Source organism: Thunnus thynnus, chromosome 18, assembly GCF_963924715.1.
Source record: "Thunnus thynnus chromosome 18, fThuThy2.1, whole genome shotgun sequence".
Lineage (NCBI taxonomy): Eukaryota > Metazoa > Chordata > Actinopteri > Scombriformes > Scombridae > Thunnus > Thunnus thynnus.
This window is the reverse complement of record NC_089534.1, coordinates 17,156,288-17,173,557: the sequence shown is the minus strand read 5'-3', so window position 1 is coordinate 17,173,557 and position 17,270 is coordinate 17,156,288. Positions and strand designations below refer to the sequence as shown.

Below are 17,270 nucleotides of genomic sequence, written 5' to 3'. Positions count from 1 at the left end.
ACTGAAGTACTAATACCATTAACAATGGCTCTGGTGTATACAAGTGTCCCTGTAAATCATGACAGTGTGACAGTTAGTCAGCATGCACAATACCAGGACCTGAAAGTGAAGCAGCTAAATGAAATTCAGCCTTCATTAGTTTTTTTTACTTACACCTGTGCTTTTGCTACTGTGACATGTCAAAATGCTTTCTGTGAAAAAAGCCTATTCCCATTTTGTGTGCTGTATCTTAAGTGCCCTTCCCTCTTAAGATCAGTGTCCAAATGACCAAAAAGAAATATTTTCTGAATATATATTTGTGTTCTCCCCCTAAAGACAAAAAAACCCCCAAGGTTTGAGAGAACCTGCCTGCGATATTTCTCCTGAGAAATATTATTTGTGGTGTTCACATCATTTTAAAAACTAAAACAGACAGTGTCCATGTTACTCTGGATGATCCGTGTAATGTGCTTTCAACAGTTTTCATTGGAAATATTTTCAAGCACAGATTTACTCCCTGTGGAATCTGTTGACGGCCTGTGCTGAAGATTATCCAGAGTAATAGGGGCACTAAGGGTGAGTGAGAAAATGTGAGAAAACATATCTTGCTGGGGGTGTCATTTTGCCTTCATTTGATAATAATAGTGGAGAAAGAGGTGAGATGCAACTATAGTCCCCAGGCGGACTCAAATTACTGGGCAACTAAGGCACCAAAGGTTGCAATTTTTTAACCTAATTCAGACATGATGATTGTCAATGCCAAGTCAACTGGTGCATAGTTAATGTTTTTGGGAGCAAGTACTTGTTTGGAATATTAATAAAGTATCTATCTAATTAGTTTAGTTTAAATTAATCAGCAGTTGGTTAATCTAACCTTCAGTTCCACCCTCATTTAATGGCTTGCAGCCCTTCCTCCATCTTCTATCACTGACCATGGTGAAACCACAATGAGTTTTAATTTATATGGGCAGTGATGGGTCCTCTCTCAGGGAAGAGAGTAGTAAGTGGCAACTGGCAGAGACCAACTTTCACATCTGTAAAGAGAGGGAACAGTCAAGGGAAATGAGTGAGAAGAGATCCAGTGTTCTGTTTTTAAATATCAAGTATATTTGATCTTTGGTAGAATGTCTTATGTGTTCGGTATGAGGTGCTGTATCCCAAACACAAGCACTGCCAAGAAAGTAACCTAACCACTCAGAATCAAACAAAATACCCAGGAAGATTAGCATTTAGGCTAGCATTAACTTTGACCCCAGTGTCAGCTTTTGGCCTGTAAACCTTTGAGATGTCCAGTCAGGAATTATCATCTGCAGGACGTCTGCATTCATATGAATTCACTAGCATATTCACAAAAACAAGGATGAATGATGTGTGTAAAAAATAAATCTCTAAGAGAGCTGTATTTGTTTATTTATTTTATTAATCACCTGAATTTTACAGTCTACAAACTTGTCATTGTTCTAAATGTACACAGTGTTTGTATAACATTTACAACACCGAAACAAAGCGTTCTGGTGGTCTTTCAGTGACATCCATAAGAGCTTTTTATATTGACGAGTGCTTATGAGACATGGCCAAAGAATATTTGATTGATTACTCATGTTCATCCAACAGATTGAGCAAAGATTGCTTAAGGTCAGATGTTGTTAGGAGTTCTTTTCCAGAAATGCTTTGCAGCATCGTACACACTGTTCGTACACCTTTTCAAAGTCTTCGTCACTTCCCTGAGGAACAAATGTAAAAAAAGAAAAAAAAAACAGAAATTAAAGCCAAGCACAGATACATGAATCACTACATACATTTTTTAACCTGTAGTAAAGACCTGAAATAAACTGCTGATATTCAATACAGCTGTAAGATACTTTATATCAAGTTTCATATTCTGTGATTTGATTTTAAAAGCTCAATAAAACGTCAGCTTCTTACTCAACCATTTAACTATTTTCGAATAATTGTTGAATTTCTCTGAAGCAAACATATCCCAGATGCCAACTGGCTTCAACAGTACACTTAGGGTGCGCTGAACCCCACAATAGCATTTCATGAGGGAGAAATATAGGTTACTGCCAAAAGCAGCAATAGTACTTTTGAAATTCTGGCCTTGACAGTTGAAAGCGGTGGGTTTTTGCCGACACCCTTTTTTTATGGGAGAAAAAAAAAAAACTTTCTTACCTCATGACTTAAAATTTTATTTTGTGATATGATATGAGATTGCAATCTGTCCCAAAACAGTGGCTCACAAGAAAAAAAACAGCAGTTGCGGGTCAGTAACCACCATGAAGAGAGGCCTCTCAATCGAATAAATGCTGCCATTCAACGTTTTATTTAAAGACTTTTACCATGTAGTAACTGACACAACGCAACTATGGCTGCAGATAACACATATTTCCATTAGTCTCCTGAATATTTTTTCGATTCATCCAGCAATTGTGAAGACTATAAAATGTGAAAAATACCTGACACAATTTCCTAGAGCTTAAAGTGACATATACTGTTTTCTGTAACAAACAATCTTTTCTCCAATGATATTCACCTTGCTATCATGTAAGACAACTAAATGTACCAATTTCTCACTTTAGGGACGGTGGAACCAGTCATCTTTAGGCATTTTTTGCTTATAAATGACTCAAATGTTTCATCGATTATCAAAATAACAACTAATTTCAGCTCTAAACACAACGTTAGTCATGCAATACAAACATAGCAAAAAGAGTCAAAAGAAAACAACTGTTGGCACTAACCCTTATCTTTATCACCTCTTAAAAAAGGTGTTTTGGTGTTCCAGCCATGCTGGGTGTTCATCATTATATTCACACTTAACTGACAATAAAACTTGTGTCTCCATTTATCTTGACACATTGATAGTGACTGCCTGGCTCCTCTTTACTCACTTTGCTGTCATGCCATGTGGTTGCTGGCGAGGGACTACAATCCAGCACTGTTGCTTACATGATTCCAAAACCACATTGACTGCAGAGAGAATTTGTCCACCCCCCCTTTTGACTAACAGAGGTACACCAAGACACACTCATGCTGACCACCACACAAAGAAATGTGGTGTTCAAAGCCAGAATCTGAGACAAACTAATATAACTGACTACAGTCGTATAAACTGCGATCAACCACAACTTCTTCTTCCAGCCACATCACAAGAATATGATGGCTGTTTTATCTTGCAATCCTAGTTCCACAAAATGTAATACAGCACCACAGAAAGGCATAAACACACAATAGTTAGGCCAACAGAACTGTAGCTGCAGATCCTCCACAAACACCACAGGAAATGATTGCTTTTTGAGCTGCATGTCCATTTATTTAAATTAGTACTATAAAGTTTGAGCACCCTCAGTATTATGACAGTATTTTTGACAACTTCTCACTAATCAAACTTTCAAACCAAAATAAGCTTTTACTCTTTCCAATTCTCCCACTCTTGCCTTTGTCACTCATAACCCTGACGTACATATCCAAATCACTCTTATAAAAAAGACAAAACAGCCATGTCCAATTTATTTGGCACAACTTTCAAATGCAGAGAAAGCAAGAAAAAGAACAAAGAGGATGAGCGAGTCATGGAGCATGACAAGGCAAACAAATTTGAAACCAGAAAATACTTCTAATAGTGATGTCCAAGTAATTAAATTACATTTTAGGAAGGAACTGGCTGTACTGCCATTTCACTGCTATGGTCCACATGTTCAGTCCAAAATCGTGCTCTTTAAATAAATGACTTCACCTGTTTGATATTTCCTTTGTGTTTTCTTGTCTGTAAAGGCCTTTCTCATGATATATACTATCTGGAACAAGTGCACAGTGATTCAAGGATGAGTTGGAGGTAGCATTCTCTGTCATTTCTTTCATAATGCTTAGCTCAATCAGCTTCTTACTATGAGAAACTGGATTCTACGTAATGCTAAAGTTCATACAGTTTATTATTTCATACATGAGTTTTTCTGTATTTTTTGCTCTGCCTGTGTTCTTCTCACTGGTTTGAAGTGGTTAGGACTCATTTAGAAAACAGTGATGTCACAATTTTGGGATTGTTCACTTATACTGTCAGGCCATTGTGAATTAAGTCTGATCAACCCACACCCACACAGTCCTGTGACTATTTGAGTGTTCAGCTCTTTTTTTCCCCCCAAAACTTAAAGGGAACATATCATGCTTTTGTGATTTTCTCTTGTTTTATACTCCCTGCAAGTCAAAAACCAATGTTTCAACCTGCTCTGAACGCTTCATTCGCAAAGTTACCTGTACTTCCAAAGCCTTTGTTGCTAAGTTACTAAATGTAAATGTGAAATGTGAAAGTTGTTGCTAAGGTTGTTCTCCATGTGTTGTTCACATTGTCCACTCGCATATTTCAGATCATATCCAGGCTCAAACATGTATGGATGTATTTGAGAAGTTTCCATTTCAAGTTAAGAACAAGAAAAAGAAGTGAAATCCAACTACTACTGTTTGTGTTCGTGGCCTCCTGAGCTGCTGGATGGGCTCATCAGCAGGGGGGCCTTAAAGAGACAGGAGTCAAAACTGCCTGTTTCAGACACAGGCGGAACTGAGGGGCTGCATAAAGGGGCATTATAGGATAATTAAGATATTCCATTGGAGCCCAGGATTAAAATATAGAATTGGAAATGTGCATGATACATCCCCTTTAAGATTTGTAAAACAAGCTTTCAGGTTCTTTACATTTAAACATACTTGAAACAAAAATTTTGGGTAACCTTTACGTTCCAACTGTTTTCAATAGTACAGATTATTTGATGATTAGCACTAGAAATTTTTCATTGTTTGAGTTGTCAGCATCGATTTTAGGTGGCAACCATTGTAAAGTTGGTTACATAAGAAATGTTTAATTGCTTACCACTGACATGGTATACAATATGCACAGTAATTGTTTTGACAAATAAATTCATGCTGATGACATTCAATTCAAAGTGTCCAAAACAGCTTGATTTTTTTAGTGCACAAACCTTTTCAATCTAATAGATGGTCCTCCTGCTTCAGTAATGTTAAATATATTCATCGTACCTTCCCAACATGGGGATTAATAAGATCAAATAATGACCAATCATCTTTAATTATGCTTTAAAATACCCAGCATAAGAATTTATTTAAATACTTACGTAATACGGGTCTTTGATGATCAGCTGCTTCTGAGGGTCATATGAACCAAGAAGCTCGATCTTTGCTCGGTAATTTGTCACAGACTTTGCTTTCCTGTTCAAGTCACTGTCAGGACAAGAGAACACACACAAGTCTAAGAGCACAGAACAATAACCAGGACAAAAACACTTTTATGATTGTAACAAGAGATCTTTAAAGACATAGGGAAAAAAAAGAATGGAATTTACGATAATGATTCATCTTTTACCCCATGATACTGACGTCTACACTTATATGAATAACTTCCTCTCAAAGCAACACGTTTAAACAATGACATAGTACAATTCTGGCAACGTTTCAAGACCCTGAATTTTTTTTTTTTTTTTTTTTTACAAATTGACGAAAGTAAGATGTACTCTGTTAAAAGGAAATGAAACTTTTTTGCCTCGGACAAGGTCTCATTTTCTCAGTCTGGTCAGCTTAACATTTGTGGAGAAAAAAAAAATATGTGGGAGAGAAAGGGGAAAAAAACTGCCCAAAGAGCAAAGACGAGGCATCCAAAGAACTCAGTAAGCTGCTTACAGATCAGATCTGCCATAGGCATGTGATCTCAAAATGATCCCTAAACGTTCAAAGTAGCAAAAAATATCCCTCCCCCTGACCTTTGGAAAGAGCTTAAGAAAGGATATTGCTCATTAAAAGGAGGCATTCACCTACACGTTAGTTATAGCTCAATGTTACCGTGAATTTCATGTGTATGTGAAGGAGTAGCACTCACGAGAGACAGTTAGCAGCACAACCTAGTTTGACCCCTTTCAAGGCAAATGTTTTTCTTTTATCCAAGGCAACCATTAACGGTTGACACCAGTGTTTCCAGCGACTGTGTATTCAACTGCGATCCACGTTCACGTAGGAAATAAACACTACTGCTGTGAGTGGACATAACTGTACCTCAAATTGCTCTCATCCATGCAGAGAATGAACTCATAGCTCATGAAATCTTCCTTGGTCACCTGGATGTAGGGGAGAAATGCAGGACAAAACAAATATTACTTTTGGCTCTGCGTGGAAACACAGTCCGGCCTGCATAGAGGGTTCCATCACATGCAGTGAAATCAATCATTTCCAAAAAACAACAAAGACAGTCACACATTTAAAGTTAAAATCCATAAGAGCTGTTTTGAGTTACTGCTAATGCGAACCAAATAGTTCTGACTGCTGCTAGCTCACATCAAAAGCCTTCAACTGCTGACTATAAGACATGCATTTGTCACTGAGGTGAGTGCTGACTGTGATTGCTCATCAAAATTCTCTCTCTAAAAGAAGAAAACTCATTTTCGGCATTTTTTTATCATTAGCAGATCATTTTAAATTTTTGCAAGGGACTAATAGAACAAGAAGGAGCAGCCACAGTGAGAGGTTGGACGGAGAGCTGCAAGCAAGAGGCTACAAGCCTCCCACTCATCAGCAAGGTAACCGACTTAACTGAGCCCCTCTGATGGGTGGAAAACTACTTGTGCTGTGCACAGCATGACTGACTTCTTTCACAACAACAAAACAAGAGCAGTAGTAGCTGCTCCAGTGTTTGCTGTAGTATTAAAACACACTTTCTGATACCACCAGTAACCACAGGTGTCCCCAAATCAACCGCCAGCACTGAAATCTTTTACAACTTCAAAATGATTCTGGACTCATAGAGAACTGGGTTATGAAAAGGATCTAAGCTGCACATCTGTAAGTATGTGGAGGGGTGTTGTGCAAAGTGTTCACTGTGCTCGGTGATGATTTAATGGAACAAGCAGCAATAAAAAACAGGCAGCACCCTGAATAGTTTTGAAGGATTTTGAGAGTCAATTTATAGGAATGCCGGGGAGGAGGCGAGGGCAGCAGGAGACAAATGAGAGATGAGAGGAACAAAAGAACAAGACAGGCAAGCATGCATGAAACTCCAGATGTTGAGACACATTCAATCACAGACACAGCCATTCTCATTCATGTAACAGTAGAGGAGTAAACAGATGTTTGTTATGACTTTTTGTATCCATGTTTAAAGTCGGTTGCCAGTTTATTACGTACACATAGCTAAAACTAATGCAGTCTGATACAACTGTCCTGCAATTAATCCCATCTTCATAAGTTATCATGCTTTTTATTTGAGACTGTTAGAGAGGCGTTGACTCAATTTTATGGTCGTTTTGGGGGCTGTAGTGCATTGTGTTGAATATATAGTCTTTCTGATATATATTTTATCTACTCTCATTGATATAAATGGGGTGTACAAGATAAAAGAAACACCTCCCAGTATAACACAATACAAGTCAAACAGCACCACAAACTACAGCCATCAAAAATGGTCTTCAAAACATTCAAATCTTCATGAAGGTAGAATTTATTGCAGGTGTACCTCAGAAACCATCAACTGAGTGCATATTCCCAGAGTACCTGGCTATAACCACTACTGTCCGATGGCTGCATTTTCCAACACTCTCACACCCTTCCTCTCACACAGAGTGGTAATCTGTGGCCGTGATAATCACTGTGGCTGTTGATCTCACTGCCCCTGTCTACTTTTCGTTCTCACACTCCAACTGAAACAGTGGTAATCCCCCCATCAAAAAACACCTGCTGCCAGCCCTCTCACAAGGCGATGGAGACCGCAGATTGATATCTGAAATATCTGGCAGAGAGCAAGCTGGGAGGCTGTTACTGTACATGACAGTGAGAGACACATATAGCGTAGTTCAAGTTCAGCAAGTTCAAAGTGGGATGATATTATAATGATACTGTAACACTGTGTGAAAATAGTCAATAATAGGCCTTGTTAACACTAATGATTAAATTAACAATAGCCCAAAGTGAAAGCATAGATTGTGTCAGTTTGAAACGTTTAAACAGTGTAGAATTAAAATATTCTTAATATCTTATTTTCACTTCTTTTGGTCAAAGTGATGGGAAAGGTATTTATCTCAGCTTGTAAAACTTATCTGTCCTGTATCAAATCTCAAATGATGACAGGTGAAATTGATGTGATTACAGCAGGATGATGGTATTTTGGCTAGAAGCACCGCTCATTCCTCAAATGTTGACTCAACGATAATAAATTGATGAGTATCAAATCTAGATCTCAGCTCTCTTCAATCTAAAGTCCAGTTGACAATTTCTGATAAGGCATTGAACACTCCACATAATTTGTTATGGATCATATCGGAGCATGTTTGCTTTATTTAACAAACGTGTTTGTTTATGTGGGGTACAGCGGTACTGTCAGCAGCAGAAGTTCAGCAAAGTTCACTCAGTAAAAGAATTGGGGGACGGAGAGTAAATAATAGAGGGTGGGAGCAAAAGCCAGTGATGGCACTGAAAAGGGTGATAGAGGAAAAGAGGAAAAATCAAAAGCTTGTCAAAGCTAGTTGTGCAGATTTGGCTGGGTTTAAGCCAAGGACTGAGCCTCCCCATCCCCACTTTGAGGAGATTAGACTGAACGGGTTTGCAAAGAGACAAACCAACGAGACAGGAGATCTCACGCACAGGGTGAAAATCCGGAGTTGTTTCCCCTCACAGGGAAAGATATCTAGCGAAGAGTGTTTTAAGGGCACCGGGGAGTAGGAGTTGCACTGAGGATAAGCCAGCATAGTGTAAACCCTGAAGGCCCTACATGGACAAACATCTTGGTGTAATTTCAGGCCTGTTTCAGGATTTGAAACACATGCTGCAAGGTGATACGATGATTGCTAGATTAGTTTCATCAATATTTCATACATGCCACGGGTACCATCATTTTGCACAGCAGAATAGACACAAGCCTGGCAAACAGGCTCTTACTCACTTTCACAGACATTCAAACACACCTTCAATATATGATAGTTCAAGATAAAATTAATTGAGATTAATTTCCATGTATTTCATCCTCAGTGTATTTAGAAAAAAAAAATGTAGACATAAAAAGTAGAGCACCATTAGCAATAAAAACACATTAGCACATAAACTGGAGGCACACACATTTGGCATTTGGGTGGCTTGCCACCTTTCCTCCTTGATTTTACATGCTTAATTAAAAACTCAAGTCAAGCTGAAATGTGGAGGGCTGTTGTTGGTCTATCACTGGTCTTATTGCAGTTTAGATTTTAAGACAAAGTTTAAACCTGTGTTGTCTGGAACAAGTCATGTGGTCCCTTAAACCCCCATTGTTGTGTCCTCAGAAGCTAAACCCAGCTGCTGTGTAATGTAGAGTTCAGCTAACTGTCACAAGAGGTCACTGTTTCCGAGGTCTACGATATACCTGCTGTACATATTGTTTAACTGACGTTAAAGGCCACAGAGTGAAGTATAGGTCTGTTTAAAGGGACATCTGTACTGATAATACTTTGATATGAGATATACAGCAAGTTAAAATATTTCACCATATTTGAAATTATAAAGGCAACTCTCGTAAATGTGTGTGAACCAAATTTAATATTGTGTAAGTACATTCAAATTTGTCACATCTGTCAACTCATTTTGAAAGCCAGATTAAGGGCTGATATACACCGAGATATATATATATACATACATTCATACAAACACACACACACACATACTAATATACACTGATCAGCCAAAACATTAAAACCACTGAGAGATGAAATGAATAACATTGATTATCTTGTTACAATGGCATCTGTCAATGGGTGGGATATATTAGGCAGCAAGTGTAACGATCTGAGCGACTTTGACAAGAGCCAAATTGTGATGGCTAGACAACTGGGTCAGAGCATCTCTGAAATGGCAGGTTTTGTGGGGTGTTCCCAGTATGCAGTGGTCACTAACTACCAGAAATGGGCCAAGGAAGGACAACCGGTGAACTGGAAACAGGGTCATGGACGCCCAAGGCTAATTGATGCGCATTGGGAGCAAAGGCTAGCTGGTCCAATCCCACAGAAGAGCTACTGTAGCACAAACTGCTGAAAAACTTAGTGCTGGCTATGATGGGTGTCAGAAAACACAGTGCATCACAGTTTGGTGTGTACGGGGCTGCATAGCTGCAGACCAGTCAGAATGTCCATGCTGACCCTTGTCCAATGTCCAAAGCACCCACAATGGGCATGTGAGCATCAGAACTGGACTATGGAGCAATGGAAGAAGGTAGCCTGGTCTGATGAATCATGTTTTCTTTTACATCATGTGGACGGCCGGGTGTGTGCGCATCATTTATCGGGGGAAGAGATGGCACCAGGGTGCACTATGAGAAGAAGGCAAGCTGACGGATGCTCTGAGCAATGTTCTGTGGGGAAACCTTGGGTCCTGGCATTCATGTGAATGTTACTTTGACATGTACCACCTACCTAAACACTGTTACACTTCAAGCACAACCCTTCATGGCAACAGTATTCCGTGATGTCAGGGGCCTCTTTCGGCAGGATAATGCACCCTGCCACACTGCAAAAATTGTTCAGGAATGGTTTGAGGAACACGACAAAGAGTTCAAGGTTTTGAAGCACCTGTGGGACGTGCTGTAAAAACAAGTCCAACCCATGGAGGCCCTACCTCACAACTAACAGGACTCAAAGGATCTGCTGCTAACGTCTTAGCTCCAGATACCAGAGGACGCCTTCAGAGGTCTTGGGGAGTCCATACCTCAACGGGTCAGAGCTATTTTTGGTGGTGCGAGGGGGATCTACACAATATTAGGCTGGTGGTTTTAATGTCGTGGCTGATAGGTGTAAGGTTACTGAGGCAAATCACCTAAAGCTATAAATAACAGTAAAAAAAACGAAAACAGTCTTAAAACACCAAGTAAAGATCATTTATTTATTGCAAGTTCCGCTGCAGATTTATGGAGGCTAAAGAATTTTAATGAAATATAAATCAAGAATTTAAAGTTCTATATATAATTTCATTGTTAAATTGCATTTGCTGTTAAATTGTATAACACTAGATCCATTTCACATTACACTAACACCAATTTTTATTTGTGTAATGTATGAGTACCTTAAAAATGATATAACATGTAATGTTATTATCTGACTTTTCTTTAGCAGTTAAAGAAGAACTTAACACTAAGTTCTTCTACACTATCATCTGATTCTGGTCCCTTTCTACAGTGTTCGTTTTTACATTCTGGGTTTGAAAGCATTTTTTGAAGTTGCGGTAGGTGCATGATCACACTAAAATGGAGTGTTAAGTTGCTCTTTTTGAACAAAATGAATACTTTACACTAATATTCCATTCTACCATTTGTAGGGGATGACAAGAAAACAGATCATACAGTATATCACTACACACCTGTAGTACTTGTAGTATTTGGCATTCCTCTCAATCATAAATGCGGCAGCAGCAGCTAGTCATATGCTAAGTGACAGACCAACAGCCCCTAGGTGTTTAGCAGGCATCATCTTACCAATGTCACACTCATTCATACACACTAACAGAAATGAAGTGAGAGGAGCCACGGGACATCTGTTTGTACCTGTTGGGCCCTATGGCTCGTCTCAATGCCATGCTTCTTTAGGCAGGCCAAACCGCGGCTGTCCGGTAATCTGCCTACATTCCAGTCGGACGTGGCACCACTGTCTATGACCCACTGCAACAACAGAGAACAAAAAAGGGGGCGCTAGCTACTGCTACGACAGGTGTAGAGGAGGGTGATCGTACCTGCCTGGCCACATGCCTCATGGGCACGTCATGCTTCCTCATGCAGGCTTGACCGCGGTGGTCTGGAGGGTTTCCTATCTCATAGGTGGAGGTGGCAGCACTGTCTATCCTCCACTGGGCAGAGCAGAGTACGGGGAACAATAACACAGCAAAAATGACTCATATACAGACATGTGGTAGGTGGTACAGCATTTGCAAGATGGTGTACTCTTGCATACAGAATTAAAAATAAGACTCAACAGGTGGAATTTAGGACAAATTAAACTATTTTACTGCATCTTATATCTTTTCATTTTCAGCTATAGAGGGTGGATTTCTCTCATACATCATATCATCAACCATTACTTCATATTAAGTATTAATCTCTACATTTATTTAGTAATTATCACCTGACTCCAGCCACCAATAACTAATACTGTTAATAATAATACTGTTAATCAGTAGAATTATGCTTTCAAATAATGTAGCAGTAATGTACCGTACATGTGAAATGTACAATAACAATGTAGAAAGACATTTAAAACATATCATCTAGGTGCTTGTGAGTTCTTGATACCTTTTTTCTGTGTCAAGTAACACTGGGACAGCATTAATAATGTTTTTAAAGCTGATCGTACCTGGTCAACACTTATGATCAGTTATTTATACATATACACACACATATATATATACATATATATATGATGTGTTGGTGTCTCTCTAGTGTTCAGTATTCATCATACTGACTGTTTCTGACTTCACTGTTCTTACTGTCCAGTGGACTTACATGGTTTAGTACATCTGCACACTCCCAGAAAACAAAATATTGCACACAGAGGTGAAACTGCAAAAAATCATGTTGTAAGTAGTAGTACAGTAATAGAAAAAATACAATGAATAAAAAGAATACAAAATGTAGTCTGCCTTGAACTCCATGTTGAGCTCTAATACAGTATTTTTGGTTTATTTTATGAATCTATGATGATCAATACTTGTCTAGATTTAGCAAAAGTAGTAGTAGTTATTTGTATAATAACTACAACACAATTATAGATTAGAGCCTAAAAAGTCTCACTCAAGAGTCTCAGGCGTTATCAAGAAAATGAGGTGTAGTGCTGATAAACTGAAGCTAGAAAAAAATAACGTAAGCTGGAAAAATGGTCTTATTGGCCTGTATGATATATATGACATCATTACCTTATCAGAAACACCATCATCAGTTGCCATCTTCCTGAAGACTGCTTCAGCGATGGGGGATCTGCAAATATTCCCTGTTCAAAACAATAAACAATGATACATTTGAGCATGTTTTTTTTTTAATCATTTACTCAATAAATACAATTGCTGTTGATTTCTTCCCGTGGAGCCGTCACGCAAACTATTTTGGTTCGGTAATTTTCTGCTGTCAGTCAGCCAGCTGAGTGTGGATGAACTGTTGCGCTCACATGAGACAATTTTTTTTCCCGCTCATGATAAAGTGTGAGAGGAATAGAAGTGACTCATCGCTCTGGATTCCACTATATTTCTCTTTAGGTTGTGGCCCTGGCAATGTGCATCCATGAATTTGGGGGCAGAGCTTCTGAAGGAGCACGAAGGGAGGGGTGTATTTGTTTGGGTGTTTAGTTCAAATATATACAATCTTTCTACCGAATGACTGACTCTACTTTTGATGGTTAATTTTTAGGACATTTTACAGACTCTATGGTGCACCTTGGTACAAATTATAAGACACAACTTTGTGTTAAGTTGGTTTAGTTGGTAATTTTTCTTACACTGACAGAAAATACTTAGTTTGCAGTGTGTGGTTTTGTGTGATAAACTACATATAAGCATATATACTTTCAAGGAAATGTCCTAAGAATTTCCAGTTATACAGCAGCTACTTTTAGAAAATGATTGAAAAAAACTAATATACTAATATTAGATTTAGCACACAATACTACACACTGAAAACTTAGCTTTTTCTGTCAGTTAAAGAATTGTCAAGAGCCTCATTTGTTACTCATTCAGAAGTCAGGACTTGAGTGTACTGAGACAACTCAAACACTACAACTTCCCAGCACTAGTCAACACGAATCCCACTGTTATATCTGGCCAATTATTGCTGCTGTGTTTACAAATGACTCTCACGTCAATTGCAACTTTAGAAAACAACGCTGAAGTTATCTTATGATTCAGGGTTATAAGGGAAACATGAATAATGATATTAAAATGGCTGATTCTCTGTTTTTTCTCCACTTACATTTGTGAAAACGTGTTATACTTTGTAGCAAAAGCCTTAATGCTATTTAAACCCACTTTCAGATTTGTGAAACCTTTATTCTATTTATGAAAACTGAAAAACGGGGTGATTTCACTGATATTTCTCCATCCAGACAACATTAGACCAGGTCCAGATCAAAACCCACTATATTTAGACCTGTCAAATCTGGACTAGATTACCAAGGAGACTCAAGAGACACATTAAACTCATTAAAACACACTATCAGATTTGTGAAACCTTTATTCTATTTGTGAAAAATGAAAAAAAGATTTCACTGCTTTTTTCCCCATCCAGACCACATTAGACATTGTCGGGTTTCACAAAACTGAAACTGTGTTTTAATAACTCTCTGAGGTTTTTGATCTGGACCTGGTCTAATGTGGTCTAGATGAAAAAAACATCAACCCTTTTTTTAGTTTTCATAAGCAAAATAAAGGTTCCACAAATCTGAAAGTGGGTTTAAACTTCTTTTTCATAAGTGTAAGTGGTGAAAAAACAGAGACTCAGTCGCTTAATGTCAATATTTATGTTACCCTTAACCCTGAATCAGAAGCTGTTAGGAAACTAGGTCGGTTATGACTCTCACAAACTCCCTGCTGCTTTGGACTTGACAGCACTGACTTGTACAACCCAGTTATAGGCTTTGGCAGGATCTGTGTGGCTATAAAGGTCAAAACGCGATCAGATATAATGAATTTCCTGTTTGCTGTCACCAAACTCCTCGCTAACATGAGTCAGGGTAACATTACTCAGCATTTCTACCTAACACGATGTGATGGATTCAGTTTAAATTTGATACAAACTGTGCATTAACGTATTAGTTAATTACCAGCACATTAAAGTGGCTGATGGTTAAGTTTAGTTTAACTCATTCATTTGACTGACACTGTAAGCGAAAACCATTTTAACTAGCGCGCTTAGATACATCTAACAACGCCAAAATAAATGACTGCAGTACAGTAAATTGATGCACTGACAGTATGTGTTGTTTTTTGTAACACATGAGCGCGGTTTAGATTAAATTACAGCTCTTACCCAGACAAACAAATAAAACGGACTTCGAACCAGGGGCCGCCATGTTGTTCTGATGCATCCGGTATGCCACATTTTTTTCCTAGGATGACGAAATCATGGCCGTCTCTACTCTGCCTCTGATTGGCCGACCCTGATATTCTTATCCTAGCCCTGACCAATGGCACTCCTCATGCCTACACCTAACCAGACCAACCAACGAAGGCAACGAGTTCTAGCCAATCAGAGGCAGAGTAGGGCGGGTCATGACTTCGCCATCCTAGGACAAAAAATTTGGCGTCCTAGCATGACGCAGGATGCAGGTAGTGTCCTTCTTCTTCCTCTTGTTTTACGGTGGTTGGCAACTAGCTTATTGATGCATTACTGCCACGTTCTGCTCCGGAGTATGGGTCAGACAATAGACTTGAAATAAATCCCCGCAAAACACACACACACACCCTAAACTACAGTTTATCCTCCAGACTTTACAACCTAGTCCTACAATAAAATCCCTATCCCAGTCAGCCACTATGGATGTGCAGAGTATTTGTATTTGTATCTATATTTGTTGAAGCAACAAAATAATTTATATTTGTATTAGAGTAAAAGTGGAAATAGGCGTAAAAATATAGTTTGTTTTTATCACGCTTTTAATTTTAGGATATTAAAGTGTTGAAATACGTGTTTATGAAGGAGGTCCCCACACCAGGTCTCACCAGAGTCTCCCAGATCATAGACGACTGCGCTGACTAGTGGGTGCATCGCTGGTTTGCAGACAGACCTCTACTTATTTATACACCCATAATACAGAGACAGTGTGTAACATGTAGAGAAGAACTTCAAAGGTGATTCTTGCTTTGCCCTTTTCATTTACTGCCTATCTTTTACAACCTAACTTTGTGGAAAGGAGAAGTGGAACAACAGGTTATAGAAGGTCCTGTGGGAACACTTCACGCATGTCACTAGCTCAGCTTTATCTCTGGGGAACACCCCCAACTCCGGGAGTGATGTCCAAATAAGGAAATGTGCGTCATGCAGCAGGTGGATCTGACTCCCCTCATTGAGACCTGCTGATAGACGTAACAGTGGAGCAGAGGACAGAGACTGAGACAGCAATGTAACCGACCTGTGTGCTGGTATTTGCCAAGGTTTTTTTTTTCCCGAAAACATTTTTAAAATATTTGTACGAACTAAATGTTCATAAAAAAAAAACACTATTTGTGTCTTGCCGAATAACGTCTTTGTATTAAGGCACACCCCTATCAGCCACCAAATAGTGCCCTATTCCTGCTTATCTATCATATCCTATAAAAAATTCCCGTATCCCTTAAGAAAGATAACAGTTACCTGACCTATGCTCTCTCACCAATGCTTAGTAATCCTTTTAATGTGAATTCATGCACACCTAATTCCCTCAGATTATTCCTCATCATCTCTCTCTCTCTGTATCTCATACCCCCTACAACTCAGAACTACGTGCTCCACTGACTCCTCTTCCTGACATCCCTCACACAAGCCTGTCTGGTGTTTCCCTATTATTTTCAGTGTTTTATTTAGTGCACAGTGCTCCAACCTTAACCTTATCAACACAATTCCCTCTCTCATGTGCTCACTACAAAGTTACCCTTGTAACTTTGACATTCTTTTGAATTTGATATAGATGTCTCCCTTTCCCCTCCGCCCTCCCCACACATGTAACCTCTGCTTCACTGATACTAATTTGTATTTCTATATATCCTTTCTTTTCTTTGCAAACTCATCCACCCTCTCATTCCCTTCCCCCCTATATGCACTGGAACCCACAGAAATTTTACCTGACCTCCCTGATTTGCTAATCTTGTAACTGACTGAAGGACTTCATATAGCACATCTTGACGGCTGTTTGAACAGAAAGATCTTAAACTTGCTAGGGGTGAGGCTGAAACTGATACCTTATCTTGTCTAGTTTCTTCCATCCATCATAGTGCATCCAACACTGCCAACATCTCCACTGTGTAAACCCCTAACTTAATGGATGCTCTTCTGTTGATTCCAATTCCTTTTGCTGGTATTCCCAACCCAAATCCTGTCACTCCTGTCTCAAGTTTTTCAGCACCATCCATATAAATCTGTATAAAATCACTATACTCTTTCATTACATGACAGTTGAATGCACTTACCAAATCAACATTCAGCATTTTATCTTTTTGTTTCCTTTTCACCTCTAACAAATACCACTCTATATCAGGCCACCCATGCATTCATGGAGCCACCACTGGAAAAACTACTGAAAGGCTTATCCTCAGATCAAACACTTCAAATT

At 38.9% G+C, this 17,270-nt stretch overlaps 1 protein-coding gene across 2 annotated transcripts; it reads right to left on the bottom strand.

Annotated features, from left to right (window-relative positions):
* Positions 1-1,377: 1,377 nt before the first annotated feature.
* acp1 (acid phosphatase 1) lies at positions 1,378-15,108 on the bottom strand. 2 transcript variants are annotated; one of them, XM_067572119.1, is made up of 6 exons: positions 14,993-15,108; positions 12,892-12,965; positions 11,716-11,829; positions 6,037-6,098; positions 5,106-5,211; positions 1,378-1,703 (listed from the first exon to the last, which is right to left on the bottom strand). In XM_067572119.1, exons 1-6 carry the CDS (start codon positions 15,048-15,050, stop codon positions 1,626-1,628), a joined length of 492 nt encoding a protein of 163 aa, XP_067428220.1. In that variant the 5' UTR covers positions 15,051-15,108; the 3' UTR covers positions 1,378-1,625. The 2 variants fall into 2 exon arrangements, with proteins under 2 accessions (XP_067428220.1, XP_067428222.1); XM_067572121.1 differs by lacking the exon at positions 11,716-11,829 and adding an exon at positions 11,531-11,644.
* Between the last annotated feature and the right edge of the window lie 2,162 nt (positions 15,109-17,270).